This window comes from Apteryx mantelli, chromosome 21, assembly GCF_036417845.1.
Source record: "Apteryx mantelli isolate bAptMan1 chromosome 21, bAptMan1.hap1, whole genome shotgun sequence".
NCBI lineage: Eukaryota > Metazoa > Chordata > Aves > Apterygiformes > Apterygidae > Apteryx > Apteryx mantelli.
This window is the reverse complement of record NC_089998.1, coordinates 13,339,307-13,361,475: the sequence shown is the minus strand read 5'-3', so window position 1 is coordinate 13,361,475 and position 22,169 is coordinate 13,339,307. Positions and strand designations below refer to the sequence as shown.

Below are 22,169 nucleotides of genomic sequence, written 5' to 3'. Positions count from 1 at the left end.
ATGCTGGTTTCCCAGAACGGGTGCGAGAGGTTTCCCCATAATACTATCTTGTAGGGATTTCCTTGATTACATGCAAATGCTTGAGGTGCCCCCACTTAAGCCCTGTTTTGCTGATTTTGCGTTCCCTTTTGTTCACATCACCCCGGGGCCTTTGCTTGTCAAGCCTGTCCATCACTCCCTCACACGCTGCTGGTTTGAGTAACTTATCCGTGGGGGGGGAAAAATAAAAGCTAATTCAAAGAAAGTTGATTCCTTAACCCTCAAAATTAAATTTGTGTTCTGATATCAAAAAAGGAGTGATATCAGAAAAAAATGCAGCCAAACATAACAATTAATGAAACCCGCACATATTAACTTTCGCTAACATCTCCACTGGCAGCTCATTCTTGAAAAAATAAATATGTAGAAAGAGCTTCCAACAATTTCCTAAAAACTGTTTTTCCATGAACAAACACCATATATGTTAAGTTTTTCTCATGACAGAAGATAGGCTGGACACAACTACAGATGGAGGGAAAAAAAAAATCGAGCAGATTAAATACAAATTTAGAACAAACAGATTCAAATAAAGTGATTGCTGTTTGCTTAATAATAATTCAGGAACTGAAAAGGGGATGAGATCTGCTTTTAGCAGGATTGAAAATATAAGACCTGAGAGGCCACAGGGGATGTACACGAGAAAGAGGTGTGGCAGGAAGAGAAGAGACTAAACACAAGGAAGGAGCTGGAAGCAACTCAGTGCATATTATACAGGTGAAAACCCAGTCAGTGGCTGCCAATGGATAGCTTACATAAGCTGGATGAGGCAGCGTTGTGTGCCACCTCGTGTTTTCTTTAGGATGCGCATTTGGAGCAATGATGCTTCGTCCTCAGGTACCCAGACACAGCAAGATGAAGAGTTCTTGTGTTCTTTTTGTTCTCATTGATCCAAATTTAGCATCAGTCATTGTGACAGAGCAGCTTCTAACCATGTACAGGGTGAGTGAAATAACCGAGATGTCCTAAAACTGCCTTGCTCCACTGCCTGATTTTATGGCAATGCAGGGTGGTGAACATAAGGAGAGCAGGGATCGCCTCAGGGGAGCTGATTCAGTAGCCACATGGCATCCATGGCCTGCAGCTCCAAGTGTCTGTGGACACCTCACTGTGCTGAGCAGCTTGGGGTGACTAACAGCAAAACTTCAAGTACCTTCTAAATCCAAGCAACCAACACAACGGATTCACACTTGCCAAGGATCAAGAAGTTGCACTGCATCAACTCACCATGCCAAGTGCCAGAGGATAACACACCAGGTGTTCATTTTGACAACCACTGCGGGTTACAGTAACGTATTAAGCATGACAATCCCAAAGCAAGAGGATGGGCATCTGTTACATAGGGATGCAGGGATCTTCCTGAGCCCCAGCAATGAGCCCTGCAGTCCTGCCTCACAACTACAAGCTAACTAATTCTCACCATGTATTATTGTTGTGACTATGTATACTCTGTTCAACAGCCTAAGCCGTGTACTAAGAATCAGAACTTTATCCAAATTTGAGTTCACTGCCATGCAAGTGTGGTTATTCCTTTAAATCAGAACTCGGGCTGAAGGACTTGAACTCGGAAATTGAACGGTACCTGCAGGGATAAAAAAGAAACGTACGGACAGTATACTTTTCAACTCTGAGATTGAAGCAACCCCCCTTACAGGTCATCTGTTTCAGAGAGTGTCTCTGAAACAAAAAGACTCTTCTTTTCTAGCTGAGGTGCAGATAAAAAACTCAAAAATTTTAAAATAGCACTCTATTTTTGTCAGTGTGATCAAAGTACTCAGACATGACATGGCCCAGTCATGGGGCTCAAATCAGGAAGCATCCAGGGATATTTTAAAGACCTTTCTATAAAGAAGGGTTATTTTCCAAAAGCAAGAACATGGGGCTCAGTATGCAGACATAAATTTGCAGTAGGTGAAGTCAAAGGAGAATTTGGCCAGCCTCATATATACGTATATATATAAAAAATGTCATTTTACTTGCTAAACCAGAATCTTAGGAAGAAGTTTTGCTTTTAATATTTTAGCAGTTCTTCTTCTTTTAGGTACCCTGGCTGAGGTATTTCTTATGCCACGTTATGCCAATTACATAGACTAATAGTGCAATTAGTCACCTGCAGTGCAAGCCCTCCCCAGTGGCTAAGCAGTGGTCCTGCATTATGGCACACTGTTCTGCAACACGGGAGAAGGGCAGCTACTCGGCCCCGCTCGACTGTGGGACATCTTCGAAGCACTCCAGGCACAGATGCCCCCTCTCTCCCGTGCTTCCTGTGCTCCCAACTGTATTTAGAAAACGGCAAGGCACTGATCTGTGGACCAAATGGTTGTCTAGCTTTAGAATTTCTGCAAATGACTCAGGGGCTTCTGTTGAGGTGACAGGAAACTACTGAACACAAGAGCTCAAAAGTCTATGAACTGCACTGAAAACTCTTAGGGGCGACAACATGCCTTTTGACTTGTAAGTGTATAGTGAGTGCCTACAGCAACAAGGCCAGTCTGGCTTTAGGATTCTGGATGCTACTGCAATGCAAGTGATACTCTTTAGTAATCACAGTGTTTCTGCTTAAGTATGCACTACAGGAAGGGTATTCTTCGGCAGTGGAAGCACACCAATATTATAAAATGTTATACCGTGGGTGTGGTTACACCAGATGGGATGGTACAGTCTAACATCCGCTGCTGGAACTAGGTCTTGCCATCCCGCTTCTCCCAGCCCCATGCTTTCGCTGCTTCTTTTAAGTTCTGGTGTTCAACAGATGCTTCTCAGAGCCAGCCCAACCTGCTCATATGGCAGAAAACTAACCTAGAGGTGGATATGGCAATAAAGCAGAGTTTTCTGCTGGATTTGTGAGCTGAATTGGCTCATGCAAGGGTACAGCAAATGTTAAAGTTGGGGTAAGGGTGGCATGTGACTAAGCAGCAAGACCTTTTGGTGTAAGTTTAAAGAGCTCTTCCAAGTCTTGATTCTTTTAAGCATCTTCCCATCCCTGATGTAGGGTATGCAAATATACTGGAAAACTATTCGACAGCACAGCCTGCACAGCCCAGTCCTTTGAGCAGTGACACTAAGAGAGTGGTTTGAGACATGAGACTAACAGGTCCCTATAGAAAAGGAACGAGATGAGTACTCTAGAAACACCACTATTTTGTATGTATATGGGGTATTTTAAAGCTCTCAAAAGAAAACACACTTTCTAAGGTTGAGGAACTTAAAACTTGGTCTGAAAAGCAGTTGTCAAAATGGCTGTGCATGAGTATCTCATAATCATTGACTCCAACTTCCAGATAAAGCTGCCTGTAAAGAATGTCCTTTCAATACATTCTGGGGTTGATTTTTCTAGCTTGCACATCACTGCAATAAAGACCTCACAACTGGAATTCATGGAACACATCTGTCAACAACACACAAATCTGAACAGACTCCAGCTTATTGTGCTACAGATGTACTGGCTTTGCAGGGCAAACTCTGGCAAAAGTTCATTTCAACCAGCAAAGCAAGCAGCTGGGGCACTGAACAAAGACAAGAGAGCAGGGACTAGTCACTGTTTCAGGGCAGAAATTTACTGAGGAATCTGGAAATATTCAGAAAGGACAAAAGACAACAGTGTTGTAGCCATTAATTTCTGCCTATCACAAGACACAATACACAAGAATGCAACAGCCAAAAGAAAAGGAATTAGCTTGTGTGCTGAGCACTAGAGATAAGGAAAATATCCCGTTTCAGCATCAGAGGCTGCAACATACTTATCTATAATCCCTGTAGCACGTGTTGCCTCCAAGTGTCCTGCTCAGCTCCACCTCCACTGCCCTCCCATAGATCACGTGCCTGTAGGAACCAGACCCTTTGAGAGGGATCCCAAAGTGCATGCTTTATTTCAGGCGATGCCACCTAACGTAACATTTTAAAAGATCCAAAGAAACCTGACCAAATGCTACAGCTGGGGTTATCCAGCATTCTTGTGATACAGGGACTGCAACAAAACAGTTAGAAAAGATGGCTCAATGACATACAGTTCGTAGTTTTGATCTTCTGTCTCTTGCTGCACTGATAGCTCCTCCAAAGTTGCATCGATATCCAGCTGATTCGTCTCCAGCTGCCGTAGCAACGTCTCCCTCTGAAGAAAGGAAAACAAGCTGGGTCTGAGCAGGAAGGGTCATTTGTAACAGATCTCTGTGTGCTTGCAGGGTGCAGCGAGATCTTGTGACACCACTCTACCCACAGCAATGAATTAAACAGGAGCTTTGGTCCATTGCAAGGTGTTCAGTTTAAGTACAGAAGCACAATGGAAAGCAGAAGCAGTAGCAAAAGTACGTTAATCCAGAAAGTAAGCGTGTAAGAAATTAATCTTTTCTGAGAGCTGTACTATATTGGGACACAAATATTAATGTGATTCTCAGACACAAGATCACTAGTTTCATTTGGAGAACAACTGCACAACTGCTCTCCGCAGTGGTTGATACCATTTCCTTCTGAGCTTTTATTTTTTTCCTAGTGATAAAGGAGTCTAACTGTGAGTAGGACTCAGCTGACTCAGAACCTCACAATAATTTTCTTTTTATTGGCAGAGGCTGATGAGTGACCACAGTCTATCAATTCTGTGCAATTTTAGAAGTTACTGCCCTCAGCCTTCAGTTATTGCCCCAGAGCTGAGGGGCAGAAACCCCAGTCCATTTCAAATGTGAAATAAAATGAGTTGGCTTCACTGACATAAAACAGGGTAGCTTAATCTGGTCCTTCATGGTCCACATTTCCAAAGGATTCCAAACACGCACTTCAATTAAGGGGTTGTGATGTCTGAAAAGGCTCTAAATCAATTGCAAACAGTCCTTGGACAACCTTCCTGGCAGCCCAGATGGCAACAAGAAGAGATCAGTAACCACACGCATTACTTCTGAGGCTGCATTGATATTACCAACTCCAAAAGGGCTCACCTGCAATGCTTCCCCAAGGAAAGTTGCAGCCCTGCAATGCTACCAGCACCAGCCATCTGACCCTTCCTTCCGCATGGCAAGCACCTACATTTCCTACGATGCTGAAGCCGCAGAGCTAACACAGCGGCCATTTCCACAGAAACACAATTCAGGAACCTCTGGCCAGAACTAAAACCTTCTGTTTCCAAAGCCCTGCTCAATGGTAGAGTTCCTGTATCAGAGCCCCTTCCCATCTTCTCAAAAAGACCTGACACTCTCCCAGCTGAACACTGGCAATGGCCAGAACTTGATGGAGGTTGCTTAGGTGCAGTCTCCCATCACTGGCATGCCGATGTACCGCTTGCCTTCCTGGGAAGACTCTGAGCTAGGAGCACGCAAGTCAATTCACACACCGAATTCATGACTCAAAAGTCATGATGTTCAATGGAAGTGTCAATCTTCCCTCTCCCACTGCCTACAGACTAAATGACATGGGAAACAGCATTAGTGTGTGCTCAAGCATGTCCGATTACAGCAGGGTTCGCTAGTGCCAAGGACTGAAGAGCTGCACCTCCATCCAGACAGCAGACAGACTAGGTAAAGGCCCAGAAGGAGACAGAAGAGAAATCCCAGATTTCCTCCAGATTGCAAAGGCTTTTGCTTTTATGACTGCCTCATCCTCAACATTGAGTTTTCTACCATGATACCTACTTCTTGAAGTTTAGCATCAATAGCCATGGTGAATTTTTAATTACATGTATGAGAACATGTATGCTCACTGCAGAAAAATCCCATTAGACTAAAAGACACAGAAGGAAACCTATTGTGTTATTTACAAAATAAAGTCCCGAAGGGAAAACAAACATTTGGATAAAGGAATGGAGTGTTGTTTCTATGCGCACACGCTAGGGACAATATGGTTTCACATACGTGACAACTTTGGAGCTATAAAAAAAAGAAAAGAATTTAAAAATCAAGTAACTCATCTGCATTATATAAACTGCACCAAACTATCCAAGGGAATAGTCAGAGCATAGCTTGAGCTTTCTATGGAGCAAGCTGATTTATATCAAATTCAACCATGGTTTAAATTGGCAAGCAAGGTTTACGTAATTTGTATTTTGTATTACATTTTTAAGACCAGGTGATTCACACTGGTTGATAACCATTAAAACTTGCTAATTCACAGGCAGATATAGCCTCTCTCAAAATGTAAGTACTTCTGTAATCATTTAAGCTAATTTACAGCTTACTAGACATTTTGATTCTTCATTTTTAAACTGTTTCATTGTGTAAAGAGTGTGAAGTGATCCATTTTTCCTTTGCTAGGTAATTTTTATTCATCATATTCATAAGCTCTATGCAGATGCAAATTTGAATTTAATTAAAACATATACAAAGAATTATGAAGTCCTTAGCTAACTCAAATTCCCTTTATTGTGGCATACAGATGAGAAATTTCAGCAAAATATGTTATACATATTTAAACTTGTTTAACTAAAGAGAAGTACTAATCTGTAGTTAGTGATTTTAAAGTATTGCTGTATGGTCCCATATCCTTCAACATTCTAGAATAGGTTTCATCCTTTTATATTTTATTCATACACTGGAAGCAGAAATCAGACAAAAAAGGCAGATTTTCTGCTTCTTTGTCCTCAATCAGTTTCCTAATAAAAGTGAAATAAATGCTGAGCAAATCAGTCGAATGAACAGAAACAGAGGGGAGACTGCTCTCAAATGCTGATCTTAGGTACTTAGATAAAGGCTTTTTATCAAAAAAGCGGTTTGCCTTTCCTCATACTTCGGTAGCAAGACACGTACCAGAGTTTTACTTACTTCAGTTTTCACAGATCACAATAAATTTAGAACTTAGATTTCATCATGAGGAAGATGCATCTAACTTTGTAAAAAATCACTACTAATAATGGACTGAAATATTTTTTAAAAAATTTTCTATTTCATCTTGCTGGCATTAAGATATTAAAGAAACATCTTATTTTTAGCAATGATCCAAAAGAATAGAGCAAATCACGAGCTACCAACAAATGCTTTGGCTGAATGCCACTTCCAAGTGCTCCTTGGGAAAAGGCCATTCCAGCTGACTGCAGAATTTTGTCTCCTTCCAGTACAGCACTCTGCAGGCCTGGCTGACACGATCACATTAGCACATTATGTGGGCCACCAGCAATACCTAGGGCTGAATGGCTTTCTCAGGTTTGAGAATTCTTCCCCTGGAAAGGAACTGATAAATAATTGAAGAGCCCAGGCTGCTAGGGGGACTAGCTTTATACTGAAGGTATGAATTTCACCCACCACTTTCTCAATGAAAGATGCATGAACGTAAGATAAATGCAGCAAAGTGCAACTTAAAACCAATGCGCTCAACACCAACTCTGCTAAAGGACACAGTGGCATTTCACACACAGTTACCAACTACTCTTCCCCTTGAGAGCTGTGGGAGATTAGCCTGAGAAACACAGAGAAACCTCAGAAGTAGACTGAGACCGATTAAATCATATGCGCATTTAATACCTGGCAGAGTCCCTCTCCTTTAACCTTACTTTGTACAGAAGTACTAGGCAAATGACTCCTTTTTGGAGGCTGTTATTAGCAACTTCCTCTGAAGGTATAAACAGTACCGTTAGGAATTAGATCTAGTTGTGACTTTCCTACACATTTTAACATGCTGCACTGCTTGTTAATAAGGCCCTGTGGGCCAGCTCTGGCTCCCAGCGCATTCAAAGGCAAGGTTCCCAGCTGCTAAACAGGAGTTGCAAAATGCCCAGAGCTACCGAATCAGCAGCTACAAAACAGCGCTAAGCTCTTCCAACAAAACTGCGTCACAAATGCAAATGGCACAGGGAAAACTGAGCGAGGCACACCTTGGTTGAAGTCTGACAGCAAGCAGAGCCCCTACAGCCTGGGTGGAAGCAACCAAAGGCCTCCAAATTTGCTGTCCTCCTCCTCAGAAAATGGCAAAGGCAGAGACCTCCTTCATCTCAGAGGGAAACATCTTCGTATCTGATCCTATCCTGTGATTTTAAACAAAATGCATGGAAAAACACCTGCCTGAAACCCAGATATCACAGAGCTGCAGAAATAAGTTTTGGTTCCACCGTTTTAAAGCAAAGGCCACACAGCTATGATCTGACCAGTCTCTCCTTGAATGACGGGCATAGGACAAGCTCATCAACTGCCACCTTTTTTGTCAAGATACCAAGAACAGCGCAAACATATTTACATGTGTCATTCACATGCGTCCACCCAAACCTCCTCTTGCACATCATGGGAACTGAAAAGTTCCTTGAAAACTCTTTTCAGGTTTGTTTGTGAAGTGTTGAATTGTTTCATTATAACATATGAAAAACACAGGAATTGGGAATCTAGTACAACTGAGGCCAAGCCTGCCTGTGGCACCTGCACCTTGTGTTTTGGACTACCTCCAATGCTATCTTGAGCCCACTGAACAGGAGAATAAATGCAGGTTGATCACCCCCTTTCCCTCATCTCCCCAAGCAACAGTCACTGGAGTCTCTAAACTATTAAAGGTTACATCGGATTTATTTTTTTCATGTTCCTGAAGACCAAGATTTGTCCAAGAAGTTCTCTGGCTTTGGGGCTGATTATCTTATCTAAGTGTCCTAGCAGCTTTTAGTTTGGTACGTCATGTTTACTTATTCACAGCACATTTCAATGAAAGGTCACCTAAGACTCTTCTCCTAAAGCTGTTTCCAAACAACCCAGAACCACAAACGCTTCAGTATTTCCTGGTTATGATTATATTTAGAAAAATCATTGCATATATCGACCATTAACAGTATCATTATGAGCAGCTTTCAGACACAAATCTGGCAGGAAGCCTGTACTAATGTTTTTGTCTCTTACCAACATCTATTTGAGAAGAAAGAGAAAGATCTACAGAACTGAAATGACAATAGTAACCTGGAAACTAATTATTCTGCATGATTTCTACAAGACACCACTTTGCCATAGGTACTGAGTTTATAAACCAACTATCTAACCAACACCACACTGGTAAATTTCAACTTTCTCCACTGAGCAGTAAGTTGGGTTTAAATGTCAGATTTCTAACAGCTTCTTCCTCAAAAAATTATTATTTGATTTGTTTCACTGGGTTGCTGTACCTTAAGGTTTCTTACCCTGGTTCCTTCTAATGCATCTGCTCTGCAGACTGAAGATGTGGTAACATCCACTAATATATGTGAGCTTATTCTGAACTAGTATTTCAGCTAGGATTATTCTTACAAAAATACACATAGACATTTCACTTTCTAGTGAAAGACAATCAAGACCAACCGTCTGAATTTTTCCATGCAATGGAAAACAATGATACAACATCATACGCACCCCACAAACGTATAACCCCTCAAAAGCATACCCTAACCCTTCTGAAGGACCACAGCTATGAATTTCACCTTTTCATGCCCATTGAGATTCTGCCTCTCCACTCATCCCACCAAAGGCAGCTCAGTTATACACATAGATCCAAATCTCAAATTTCTCTTGTATAGGATTCAAGCAGATCAGTTACCATTCATCTCAGGGTAATGATTTTCAGCAAACGGTTGTCCCTGAACTGTTCATCTCATTAGCAAGTCTTTTCTTAACTGAGTTTTAACTGACTGGTAACATGGAATTTAAATATAGACTTTAATACATATGTGGATGTAACATTTTGGACTTGATAGTCACAACACCGGATGCAGTTCTCTCGCCCATGATATTTATTACCTTAGAGACTTTCTACAGAGGTGGACGTTTGTGAAGATAGTGAAGAACAGCCCTTGCACAAGTAGACACGTTTAAGTCACAGACACCAATTTACTAACATAATTTTGTTAACTACATGTTCATGAAAAGAAAAATCTTTTCAGGTTCCTTTAACAATGCAAAAAAGAACAAATATAAAATCAAATTCCCACCTTAGAAACAGGGAAGAGGAACTCCATCCCCTCCACCCACCCACACTTCAGGAATACTCTCTTTCTCTTACCTGCAGCTGCAAGAAGGGGATGTTGAAGAACTTGTGCAGGTACTTGAGGCCAAAGCTGTTCTTCATGGAAGACTCAGCATACCGAAAATACGAGGAGCCAGGTGGCCTGTCTCAACCAGATAGGTAGAGAGAAGAAAATTGTACAAAGGACATGGACTGCATACACACAGAGGAGGCACCTGCTGAATTATGTACCATGAGCAATCCTCATTTACAAGCCAACCCCTCAACTCCCAGATGTAGGCTGACAAGTCATTCTGCTAGGGACTGATTATTTTGTTTACAAACAAAATTCAGACTTTGCTCCTCCTGAAGGGGGGCAGAAAAAGCTGGAATGCAGCTGTTGTGTTGTGGTGTCATGCAGCTGACGGACTAAGAAATAACGTGTCAAGACACTGGGCCACTGGTTTACTAAACCGCAGATTTCATGGCTATACAGGGCCATTCCTCAGTGAAGATTTTGTTTTAATACTACAAACAGACCTAAATTAAGTCACATACTCAAGCACTGGCACTGGGAATTAAACTCAGCTAAGTTATGTATAGAAATAAACCTGTAAAGAAATGACTGCATTACTAAATCAAGCCTTAAAACTGATGCCATTTGTGTGTGCCTGACACACAAATGAACAAACTACAGACTAAAAAACCTAAAAATTGCCTTAAAACCATAAACTGCAAAAAAAAAAATCTATTAAATCCTGACCAACAAATAATATTTAAAATTAAATAACAGAGAGCCTCAGAGCCCAATTTAAGGGAAAATCTTGCTTGGCTGGCAAGGGAGGAGAATGATTTGGCTGGGCCCAGTAGCTGTTGCATGAGGATGCTCTTAGAGGAAGAGCGAGGATCACAGCTGCCCTAGCTGCCTGCCTTGCAGCAGGATTATTTAGAGTAGAGAACAGCTGTGCTTCAGGGAGAGAATTCTTTTGCAAGAAAAGGACTATCCAAAAAGAAGAGGACCTCTTGGCCAAAGCAACTCTGAAAAGCACATGGTGGCAGGCACTAACTGTTTCCAGTAACACAGCTAACAACCTGGCTGGCACAGGCTCCTAGGTCAAACGGAAAAGAGCCCATTGTGTAAACCAAAGATGCTGTATGAGACACTTAGCTGTCAAAGCCCAAAAGCTAAGCAGAGGGTCTGGAGATGAATGTGATGCACACTGGAAATGCAGCAGCAATATGTTTTTTGTGGTTGATGACAGAGAGCAGCTGAGTGCTGCTCCCCGTTTGGGGACTGTGGTGCCACCCTCCATTACCTGTTCAGATTGTCAATGAAGTCTCGCACGTCACCAGGCAGAATGACCCGGTGCTCCCCCATGTCTCGGTAATTCCCAAGCACGCACACTGGAACGTGGGTCGGCACTTTGGGAAGTTCCCTCAGAATATAGTTAAATGTCCTTCACCAAAGGAGAGACAGACACAAGCAAATGAGGGGGAAACGTATCATACTGTAAGCAGTTTCATCACCACAAAAACCCAGGAAAAAAAATACAGAAAAAATACAAAGTAAGAAAAGAATTTCAAAAATTTTTCCAAGACTGTTGCTTCTTTGCCCCTCTCAGAAGAATACATTAACTGTAAATACGTTCATATCATTCTTCATTCAAAAACTACTCGACATGTTCAATACTCCACTTCCACCAGGGACCTAACATCTCCTGCAGTAATATCTCTCTCAGACCTATATAACTGTGTGAGGACAGCAAAGCAGAGGTTTCCCTCACTTCTGCTGGCAACAGGCTCATTGACCCATAATCAAACCAGTAAAACACAAGCTTAAATATAAAGAAGCAGCCACCTCCTTAGCCCCCTCTGGCTTCTATACATTCCCCATCCTCCCCATCAGAGATGCAAAGTTAATAGCTCACTAGTTCTATATATTAATGCAATTTATGGCCTCTAAATAATCTGTAGCAATATCTGTCTTCCTGGGAATTTCCCCATTGCTCACTAGTCTTCCCCTTTCCCTCGTGCTCTGTAGAGCTGGGGATTTGTAACATGCCCAGCACGCTTTGCTTCTGTGATAGGGCTAATTGTCAAGCTTCAGATAGCAGGATAGCAGGAACTCCAGGCCACAATCTCACAGGGAAATTGCTTGTTCAAAACAAACCCAGGAGGGGAGTATATTAAAAGACATGCCAGAAGATAAAGCTATTATTTTAAGTGATACAAAATCAGCTTCAGAGGCCATAAAGAAGTCTAAACTTTTTTTTTTGGGGGGGGGGGGGGATTAAACAAGTGAGACCCCGATTGCCCATGACCCTGATGATGTCTTACCACTGCTTGGTGATGTCAAACATCATCACTACGCCATTGCAGTTTTTATACACATCCAGAAACTCTGCATCCAGAGCCATTTCCGACTCTGCCTGAGGAAATAAAGGCAAAAGAGGCAGTAAATAACTTGGCTCAACTTTAGGCTTGCACAGAATACAACCGATACAGCACTAAATAGGCAACATTTCTAAAGTAACAGCCACTATAAAAGGTATCAGTGGATTTCACATCATTATCATTTACGCAAGGTACCTTGTGAGTCTACTGCATGTGCTGGATGTGAAAGATCTGACATTCTCTGAAAAAAAAACCCCATGTCTGCAAATGCTAAAACCCATCCTTGCTCTTTCCCCTCTGCTCCCAAATCTTGTCTTGACAACATAATTCCCCATACAGCTAAGGGATACAGCACAGAGCACATGGCACCTACTCCACCTCTTTGCAGACGTGAATACTGACTGTACTTTGAATGCTTCTGATCCATAAAGCCAGGATGTAGTTTCTAATGAGTTTCTCCTGTGCACGGCTAAAAACATTTAGGAGCCGACTTGCTTTTCATCATTTGGACTCTGCAACTTTGCAAAATTCAATACTGGTCACAACCGAATCCGCAAGGCTCCTGCTGCAATTTGGTGCCTATGGAACAGCGTTCACTGTTTCCCCAGAGTGAGAAACGCACCCATGTTTGTGAAGGAGGAGGCAACTGTGTGATACCTGTGTCTATAAAGCCTTTTCCCACAGGAGGGGAACATTTGTAAAGAAAATTTTCCTTATCTGACTGCACAGATTGAGGAGGATTGGCACCTTTGTCAAAGAGACACCAATTCTAGGGATGGTTCAGTGCAGTGGAGTGCTCAGCACTTTGTGTATCAGTGATATTGGCTCTCCCTCCACACGGAAATCAGCCTCTCAGTTTTGACAAGGCACTTATTGAGTGAATGCCAAAACACTGTTCATGCAATGAACACCGTAGGGCACTTGCACAGCAATAGGAGCAATAAAGCTCTTGAATAGCTGTAGCAGAAATCACATGATCAAGGGCCTTTAAACTGACTTTTCCTGAGGATAAAATAGTATAGCTTTTGAAAGAAGTGCTGTGAAAGTGCATCATTAGTCCAAATGTGAGTTGGGGAATGTGGTATCAAGGTCTCCCTTATGGCGCTTTGTTCTATAACAGAAGATCCACAGGACACATTAGTGCAACAGCCATGAGGAAGCCACTCTGTTTATTTTTACATACCATGTAGCACCTCTATTGCCCCTTCCTCTTCTACCTTTCAAAGGGTGTTAAAAGGTAATCGTTAGCCTAGTTTTAAGGAGCAGCCAGAGAGCATGGCTTTAAGTGATTTCTTCAAGTCTCATGGCAAGTCTTTTGCAAAAGGACTTCCTGACACTGACCGTGTGTAAACAAGCACAAAACTACAGTGTAAATATCTGGGGTGCCTCATTCCCAAAAGACTGAATGGAAAACAGGAGAGCTGTGGTGAGGGAATGACCAGAGTGATAAAACAGGCAGGCAAAAGAGTGAAGAGCATCTGGGATCCCATTGCCGCTCACCCACCTGCCCAGCCAGCCTCAGAGCAGACACAGATGCAGAACAAAGGCAGAATCCAGAGACCAAAGGGTGACAAGAGGCCTCCCCCTAAGAGGGCAACATCTGTATTCAAGGTGACTCACCTCCTGAGGATCATTCTCCAGTTTCAAACCATCTCCTCGTTTTTTGCATTTTCCTTAAAAAGAAGAGTTGTAAAAGACAAATGCATTACCCCGGGCAGAGAATTCCGACATGGTTCTGTCTCCCTGGGCAGGACCATGGCATTTTGTACACGACCTTAAAGCAGATCCAACTTCTACTACAAGCATGGGGAATATGAGGAGAGGTGGGACAGGCATGCCTTGCCAAGGAAAACCAGCTAGTCTGTTTAATGCAAAGGTGAATAGAAAGTCTGTGGCAGGTTGAACAGTGCTCTTCACAGCATACAGTCACAATGACTGAAGAATATGGGTTTGGGTGCGCTCCCTGACCAAAAAGGGAGCTGCTCTGTTCCACTTTTTGTTGCATTAGTGTTGAAGAAGCAAAAGATACTGGGGCTGTTACGGCTGAACTGCCCAACTACGTACACGCTGTTCTTGAGAGAAGCTATGACACTGCTGAGCTATTGCACTGACCTGAAGCAGGCAGTCTTGTAAATACATGTGCTCTCACAGCCCATTAGGTGCTTTGGGCTGAGCTGTGACCAAAGAAAAAGGTAGTGGGATGGAATAAGAATTTAACAATCAAAATGCAGACAGAGCTTGGGGGGGGGAGGGGAGAGAAATCTGAGCAAAATCAAAAAAAACTGTGGTGAGGGGGCTGTGGAGCAGAGGAGAAACAGCCTATAAGTGCATGATGGGCCAGAGGTGGAAGGACAGGTCTGGTCATAACCAGCAAAGGTGAAGAAAGGAAATCCTCATGGGGCACCAATCCAAAGCTCTGAGCACACACCAGACGCTCTAGAGACATGCATTCAAGAATAAGCTAGAGGACAGGTAAACTCAGAGTAAGCTCTGAAGAAAGTGCAAGAGGCAACATGCTAACCACTTGGAGAAAACACTAAAAAAGTACTACAAAGAACTGTCCTGCAGTCCAGTGGCCACAATCCCATCTACAGGGACCCAGAGGTTTCTCTTCAACTCACCTGCCTCCTCTGAGGCATGCACTAAAATATAGCCCTTACATTTAAAGGTCAGACCCCTTTTTGGTCCTGAACAAAGTGACCTTATAGAAATTCCTCTTCCTTTAATCGTCATTTCAAAACAAAGTTGCCATGTGTACCCGATAGGTATGTCAGTATCACAGAAACAGATCAAACTCAAATAGCAAGCAAAAACCCATATAAGGCTCATTCTTTTTAGTCTGACACCCTGGTATGCCAGCACACTGCTAGATAGTTGAGGGAAGGTGGACGTGTCTCTGAAACGCAGCAAACTATGTCAAGAAATCCCCTTCCAGCATATTACTCTTCAGCTACAAGCATGCTCTGCCAGCCTCAGTGGCTTCTCAAGAAGAGAAGAGAATAATAAAAGGGGACAGCTAAACATTTACAAATTTGTACCACTGAAACAGGCAGTCCCTCAAAACAGGCTGTAAAGAGCTGCATGTTGAGCTTTCTCCCATTTTTTACAGCTTTAATAAGCGCTGGAGAAGTAAAGGGACTGACATTTTAAAGTACCCCTGGCATTTGACTCAGCACCCATGGGAAAGGAGGCAGCATTTTAAACCTCAGAACCAATGATTCAGGCTCCCTGAAAATTTTGCATTATATCAGTTACACTCTAACCATGTTTCCAAATCTTAAAGCCTGCAGCCACAGCAGGCAGAGAACACCACACAATGCATTTGTACCTAGGACCAGCAGAGCGGTAATTGGCTAACATGATTTTCTGGTGTGGACTAAGGATCACCGGGAGTGTCAGTAAGCAAGAAGGAGCACACCTCCTTGCACTTAGCACTGAATAAGTTTAGTGTGGACATACTGTGAAAAATCTGTCTTTGAACCTCAAGGTATTGTTTAAACTCTAGCTACGTGCAGCGATTCCCAGAGTTTTACCAAATGATGAGTACTGTATAGCCCTGCAAGGTCTAGAGTTTTCTTTTACGACTTATCTTCCAGGTGTTAGAGACAAGAATTAAGAACCATACTTCTGAACTAACTTTGCTCTGTAATTTTCTAGTCTGAATAATTGCAAATTAAATAAATTATAAGGGAATGGCAGAGATTTGAAATTCCTTCTTGTAATTTCTAGAAACACAGCCTATCGTTGACAGAATGTGTTTGACAGCTTGGATGTACCCACAACACACTTCCACTGACTCTTTAACAGACTATTTGCAAACCAGGGGACAAAAATAGCTTCTGTAACTACTCAACTCAGCTAATGAAGATGGAGTGACTACTTGCAAAATTCATGGTTCTGGCAAATATGAAACAAAGAAGAAAAAAGTGTTTCCTTTTTTCATGCAGGTCAAGGATAAACGGTTACAAAATAAGAGGTTATTCTGGAAAGTTTAAACGCTGTAGTGCTTTCCTACTTAAAGAAAATTTGCACCAGAGAAATGACCTCAATGAAATACTCTTACCAAGTATTGTTACAGAAATGCTCATACAGACATCAGTATTGCTTGACAAGTGTCCCTAACGAATTCAGGAAAGTATTTTTGCTGTTAGCAATAATTAGGAAGTTGGTTGCACTTCTCTTACTGTACTTTGCAACCCACATGATGGTCAACCAGATCACCTGTTAGCTGTCAAGCAATTAGTGTCAGCTAAAAAAAAAAAAAAAAAAGTAAGTTTGGGGCATTTTCTGAATGGAAAAAAGCTGTGACACAATGTTCATGCCTGAGCAGTCCTGACATGGCAACTATGCACGGACTGCAGAATACAGCAGCAGATTTCAGCCCTGAAACCCTTACTGGTAGATGCTTCTGAACGTCATTGCAAAACCACACATTTCTAAAACATTTGCAGCCCTAGTGTCATCTTACTTTTGACAGCTGAAAATAGCAGACATACTGATTTTTTCCCATTCTTGCGGTATATCCCTCCTGAGGGGTCAAGTGTGGGCTCTGATTTTTCCCAGACCAACTCAAGCCATGGGAGATGCATGCCTTTCCCCGCTTTGCTTAAAATCATTTCAAGCCAGCGGAACTTGTGTGGCTTCTCTGAATGTCAAGATCTCACTATTTCTCCAGGTGCTGATAAATTATGCTGGACGTGACCTGAATTTCTAGTATTAAAACAGAAGCCCAAGCAACCACAAGTACCCAACCAAAACTCTTCATAGTTCGCAGATCTCTCTCATCCTGAGCAATCGAGGTGTCCTTCTAACCTGGACATATTTACAGCTCATGCTTTGAGACAGAATACATGACTCATGCACCTTTCCCTGTTTATGGTTTTAAGTGTGTATCAAGAGCACTGAGTGGTATTCTTAAGTGGTGTTCATCATTGCTGTAAAGGAGGTCATCTGTAAAGCAGTAATAGAGCTGAAAAGCGCATGTGTGTACATATTCATGCACAGTGCCTATTTTTGGAACCAGAGCTGCAAGATGGGCCAGATAAAGATGCGATACATGTAGAGAAGGGATGCAGTTCAGGCTTTAAAGGCAAGCATGCAATGAAGATTGAGTGATTATATGATCTAGGTTCTGTGTTTTTTAAGGTTACATGATGTGTGGTCTGGGAGCCTCAATTAGAAAACAAGGGTCTTCATGTGGTGTTTGCCCAACTTCTCTAACCAGAATGCTGATAGCTCCTTATTTACAGGGGCAGTAGCAACTGAAACCAAATAATCTTCCAGCAGTGCCCTAAAGTCTACAGAACAATTCTTCTTCCTGGATGCCAGAAGACTTGTTCAGCACTTGAGGGAAAGGGTTTAAGTTTTTTGGGGGGCCACAGAAAAAAAACGTGACTTGATCCATTCAGTTGGTGTCTAGGGAAAGATGCAGGAGCCCAAACAGCAGATGTTACAAGATGTGAGACTGGAACTCTTGAATCACCCAAATTTCAAGCATTTCATTTCATTTCACTTCTTTGCATTCAGAATCTGTTATGGCTTTATGACCTGCATCAGTTATACAACTCACTGCAAAGCAGAAAGATGAGTCAGGACTGATTTTTGCTGATAGGTATCTTTTCTATGTACTGTTAGTTCCAAGGGCAACAAAGGACCACACGTATTGGACAAAATCCAATACAATCTATAGCTGGGGACAAGCCCTCCTTGTTAAGATTTTAATAAATGGCATCATTACAGAAATGAGCCATGCTCTCTGAGCACACCCAAAGAGAACCCAGCAAGCTGCAGATAAGTCTGTACTTCAGTAAGTCTGCACATTAAAAAAAGTCATGAAGACTCAAGAACAAGCTAAGAGGAGGGGTACAATGTAACGGTTAGCAAGCCCTCTTGCTTCACCGCATTTACTGCCCTAACAGGTTCTAAGATTTCACAAAAAAACTTCTCCCCTTACTTTCAAATTAGCAGCTATATCCTAAACAAATGACAGCGGGTCGTCAGTCAGGCAGGGCCAACAAAGCTGCTTCCAGCATTCCTAAATCAGCTTGGGGGGGGGGGGGGGAGGAAATCAAAGCACGCTGCAGAACTAACAAGGACAGGGAGGCACAATTGCTGCTAAGTGCTAGGCACAACATTATGTAGTAAAACCACATTCGACTTCACTGCAAAAATCTAAGTGAGGTTCTTCAGGGCACAGCTTACAAAATTCTCCCAAATTCTCCTGTGCACATTCACGTGGAGACATAAAGAACGGCAGCACTGCACAGCAGAGTGAAGCAGAAGCTGCTTTACAAGACTGAAGTTGAAAATTGCAGTTTATGGATATATTTTTTAGACAGTCTGGCTAAATCCCCATCAGTTAATTGCAAAATAACATCAGGCTTTCAATATACACTTTTAAATACCTTAATTTAAATACAGTTCTCAATTTTTCCTGACAAAGCACAATTCTTTTAAAATGGGGGAAACACTGGTTAAAAAAAAACACGTAGCCTGGAAAACAATGCATGTTGAAATGCATGTTCATGAATACATTTTTGGCAGTTTCAAATCCAGCCTAATAAATGCAGCATGCCACACAACTCTAAATACGCATATTAGCCAGGATCTTGTAGGAAAGGACAAAAGGAGGATCAGATCTTATCAGCACTATGCGGCAGCAGCACTGGATGCTTCACTACTAAAAGTCTATAGTCTAGGTTAGTGTCACTCTCACCAAAAGCATCACACAGGAGGATTTTTTGTCCTAAGCATACAGAAAGAAGAACAAAACTGTCATGAGATAATGTTAAGATGGAACTTAGATATGAACAAGTTCATAATGGTTAATTTGCACATTTTTGCAAGCTGTATTTATCAAGGATCTGCAATGCTATGTCAGTGGGAAAGGATTTGATTTTGTTTTATCATGATGATCTGAATTTTTACACTGCATTGATTGCATACATATATTATATAAAGATGGACATGTCTGTGGTCCATAACTAGGGATCTTAACAGACTGAGGATATGGATATGAAGTGGAGAGAAAACAGTCCCTTCAAATTTCAGACACATGTCCCACTGTCCCACTGTCAGAAATAAAAGCAGTACCAGAAGAGCTGTTATCAACATCTGCACATACCAAATCTGATCTGTCCTGTCAAAAAAAAAAAAAAAAAAAAAGACAAGTCTCTAGTTCAGAACATGATTCTGCTCAGAGAAGCTATTCACAGAAATAAATGTTGGAACCACGTGATTCCCAAATTAACTATCAATTCATACCCAAGTTGCAAGGCAGTGAGAAAACAGATGGTTTTCTTCAGCCCTGCACATGTTATCCTAGAATCTGAAAGACAAACCAGAATCAAGCTAACTTCAGCAGTAATCCTGATCTAAGTAAGGTTTTATATACACTGTGAAAGAGTGGTGTTTAAAAGGGAAGGGAGAGAAAAAAGAAGAAAAAAAAAAGAAGATAAATCAGCCAGGATTTTATATTAAAATTACTAGCTCAGGTCTAACCTAAAAATCTCCATTATGAACTTGAACTAGAGCTGGTATCTTTAACCATCTTTCCTTTGTTACTATTTTTAATATGATTTAGACACCACAAAAAAAATTTACTTTCTCCCTTTCTCACCTCCCCCCTCTTTTTTTTTTTGGTGCTAATGCATGTATAAGTTGCACAAGTGGTACACTTAAAGATAGCACACTTCAGATATAGTTCTGCTGGGGATACGTGTGTCAGCACAGGTTCTAGCTAAGTCTGCAGAAAGGGTTATAACACTGAAGTTATAAAATAAATAAATAAATAAATAAAATCAAGTTTCCATTAGTGTAGTCATCAGATTTGACCAAGAGAAACTCACAAACAAGGAGCACACCTGCAGAGCAAGAAGTGCTCATTTGTAAAGATGCTTTCCTGACCATAATCGCGCTTTAAACCAGGAGCCTGTCAGGCAGAAAACACCTCTTAAAAGACGACAGACAAGAATGTGCACTTGGGGCTATAGAACGAGCTGCTAACATTTACATCTGAACCCCAACCTCTTTTAGCAACAGACTCCACCTTTGCGCTGTGTTCAGATTTTGCCTTCAGAAATGTTTATTATTTATAGGAAATAGAACTTTATACCCTGAGAAAAATTGAAAATTAAAGAAAAATGTATTAACTCTTCTTATTACGTTCCTCAGCTAAACATTTAGAAAAGATTTTGGATTAAATATATTGCATTCTGTCCTATGTGGATTTAAGTAATTAGCTTCTCTTCTATCCTTCCCTCCTGTGTACATCAATCACTGCAGATAACATTTTATGAATTTAACAATATTATTGCTTTCAAAAACAGCTCAGCAAGAAGTTTTATAAACAGAACAAAGAACTCAGTAGCTGTCTAAGTATTTATAAAAATATAAAGGAGAAGAAATGAAGTTTATTATACAGTTCAGACAATTTAAACACACAAAGCAGCAGGCTATTGCATTCATCACAGAGCATGTGAAATAACGGCTTCTGAATTCTGGGTTTGATCTGAAATTCAGATTGCAAAAAATGGACTCCAGTATAGGAGACTCCTCCGTCCTATATTATTATTTCAGGAAGATATTATTTCAGAAGGTAACACCCAAAAAATAAATACACACTTTTTCCTGAAGAAAGTGGAAGTAAATAGGCATTTCTTAGCTCCACATAAGCTTTTAATTAAAATTGAGAAAGACCAATCAGTCTGCATTAAAAAGGAAGTTATAGATCTTACCTTTGTCTACTATATCCCAGACTTCAACTTTAACGATATCGTCAGTGGCTAAAAGCACAATAAAAACACAAATTGTTAGAAAAAGGGTTTCAGCAAGAAGAAGACGACCTGTCCCCCACCACACAAAGCCTAACCCAAAGCAAATAGTGCCAACGTAACAAATCAACATCAAAAGAAACGCTAAGTAACTCCCCAGCAAGTTAGAAAAAACCCTAAAGCATAATTTAAAGAAGGTCTGCCATTGAAGAACCAAGATGTACACCAAAACTGTGCTCTCTAAAGAACTTCTTAAAAATTATTAGTCCCGTAAGTGGTATTGTTAGACTTCCTTCAAATTTTATGTCAGATTTGGAGCATGTTATAAAACTTACACCTAGATTCTCTTCATAACATACATAAGTTTCCATGTTCTTCTTTCAGAATAGATGTAAATTAAATTTGGAGAATAAAGTTTAGTCTAGAAGCAATGCACGCAATTGAAAACAATGGGAATACACATATTTAAAGAAGAACAACTATATTATTAATATTTCTATGTAAATGTGACAAATGGGGCAGACACTCCTGTGGTTACAGAAATCCACTCTCTCTGCAAATTTCAAGTTATTTTAGCTTATTCTTCTGACAAAAATAAGATATTACTAGCAATTTTGCCTCTTAAAGAGCTGCAGAGTCCATAAGTAAAGGACAGCAAGGTAGAGATTTGAGATTTGAGTTGCTAAAATCTAAAGCAAGACAAGCAAAATTCTAACTACAAAAAAATTACTGCTGATACTGACAGCTAGCAGTTTAACTTTTAGGCTGTATGCAGAATAAATTAACTGAAGCTGCTCACTGAATCTAAACAAGCAGTCTTATCTTCACAGGGCTGTTCCAAGAAACAGCTGCTTTTGGGACATGATATAAAGTACTAAGCAAAAGCTTGTACTTGGAGCAACTCTGAACATAAGCCATGGAGTAGGAAGACAATGGCTCAAAGTAGAAAATAATCTCCTATCACAGCATTGCTGAATATAGCTAAGCGTCATTGTCAAGCCAGGAAACATTTCTTCTACGGAATCCATTGTTGGCTTAAAACATTTCAAAATTCTATAAAGACAGATGAATAAAGAAAAAGTTTGATCATCCACTTCCTGAGAA

At 41.1% G+C, this 22,169-nt stretch overlaps 1 protein-coding gene across 2 annotated transcripts in view; it reads right to left on the bottom strand.

Moving 5' to 3' along the window:
- Positions 1-22,169, bottom strand: part of RABL6 (RAB, member RAS oncogene family like 6) — a 57,952-nt gene that overhangs the window by 23,446 nt on the left and 12,337 nt on the right. For both annotated transcript variants that reach the window (XM_013954494.2, XM_067308949.1), the window contains 6 exons: positions 21,030-21,077; positions 13,915-13,967; positions 12,238-12,329; positions 11,217-11,357; positions 9,958-10,063; positions 4,044-4,147 (listed from right to left, as the gene is read on the bottom strand). In XM_013954494.2, the coding sequence (XP_013809948.2) occupies positions 4,044-4,147; positions 9,958-10,063; positions 11,217-11,357; positions 12,238-12,329; positions 13,915-13,967; positions 21,030-21,077 (544 nt within the window). The remainder of the gene's footprint in view (positions 1-4,043; positions 4,148-9,957; positions 10,064-11,216; positions 11,358-12,237; positions 12,330-13,914; positions 13,968-21,029; positions 21,078-22,169) is intronic.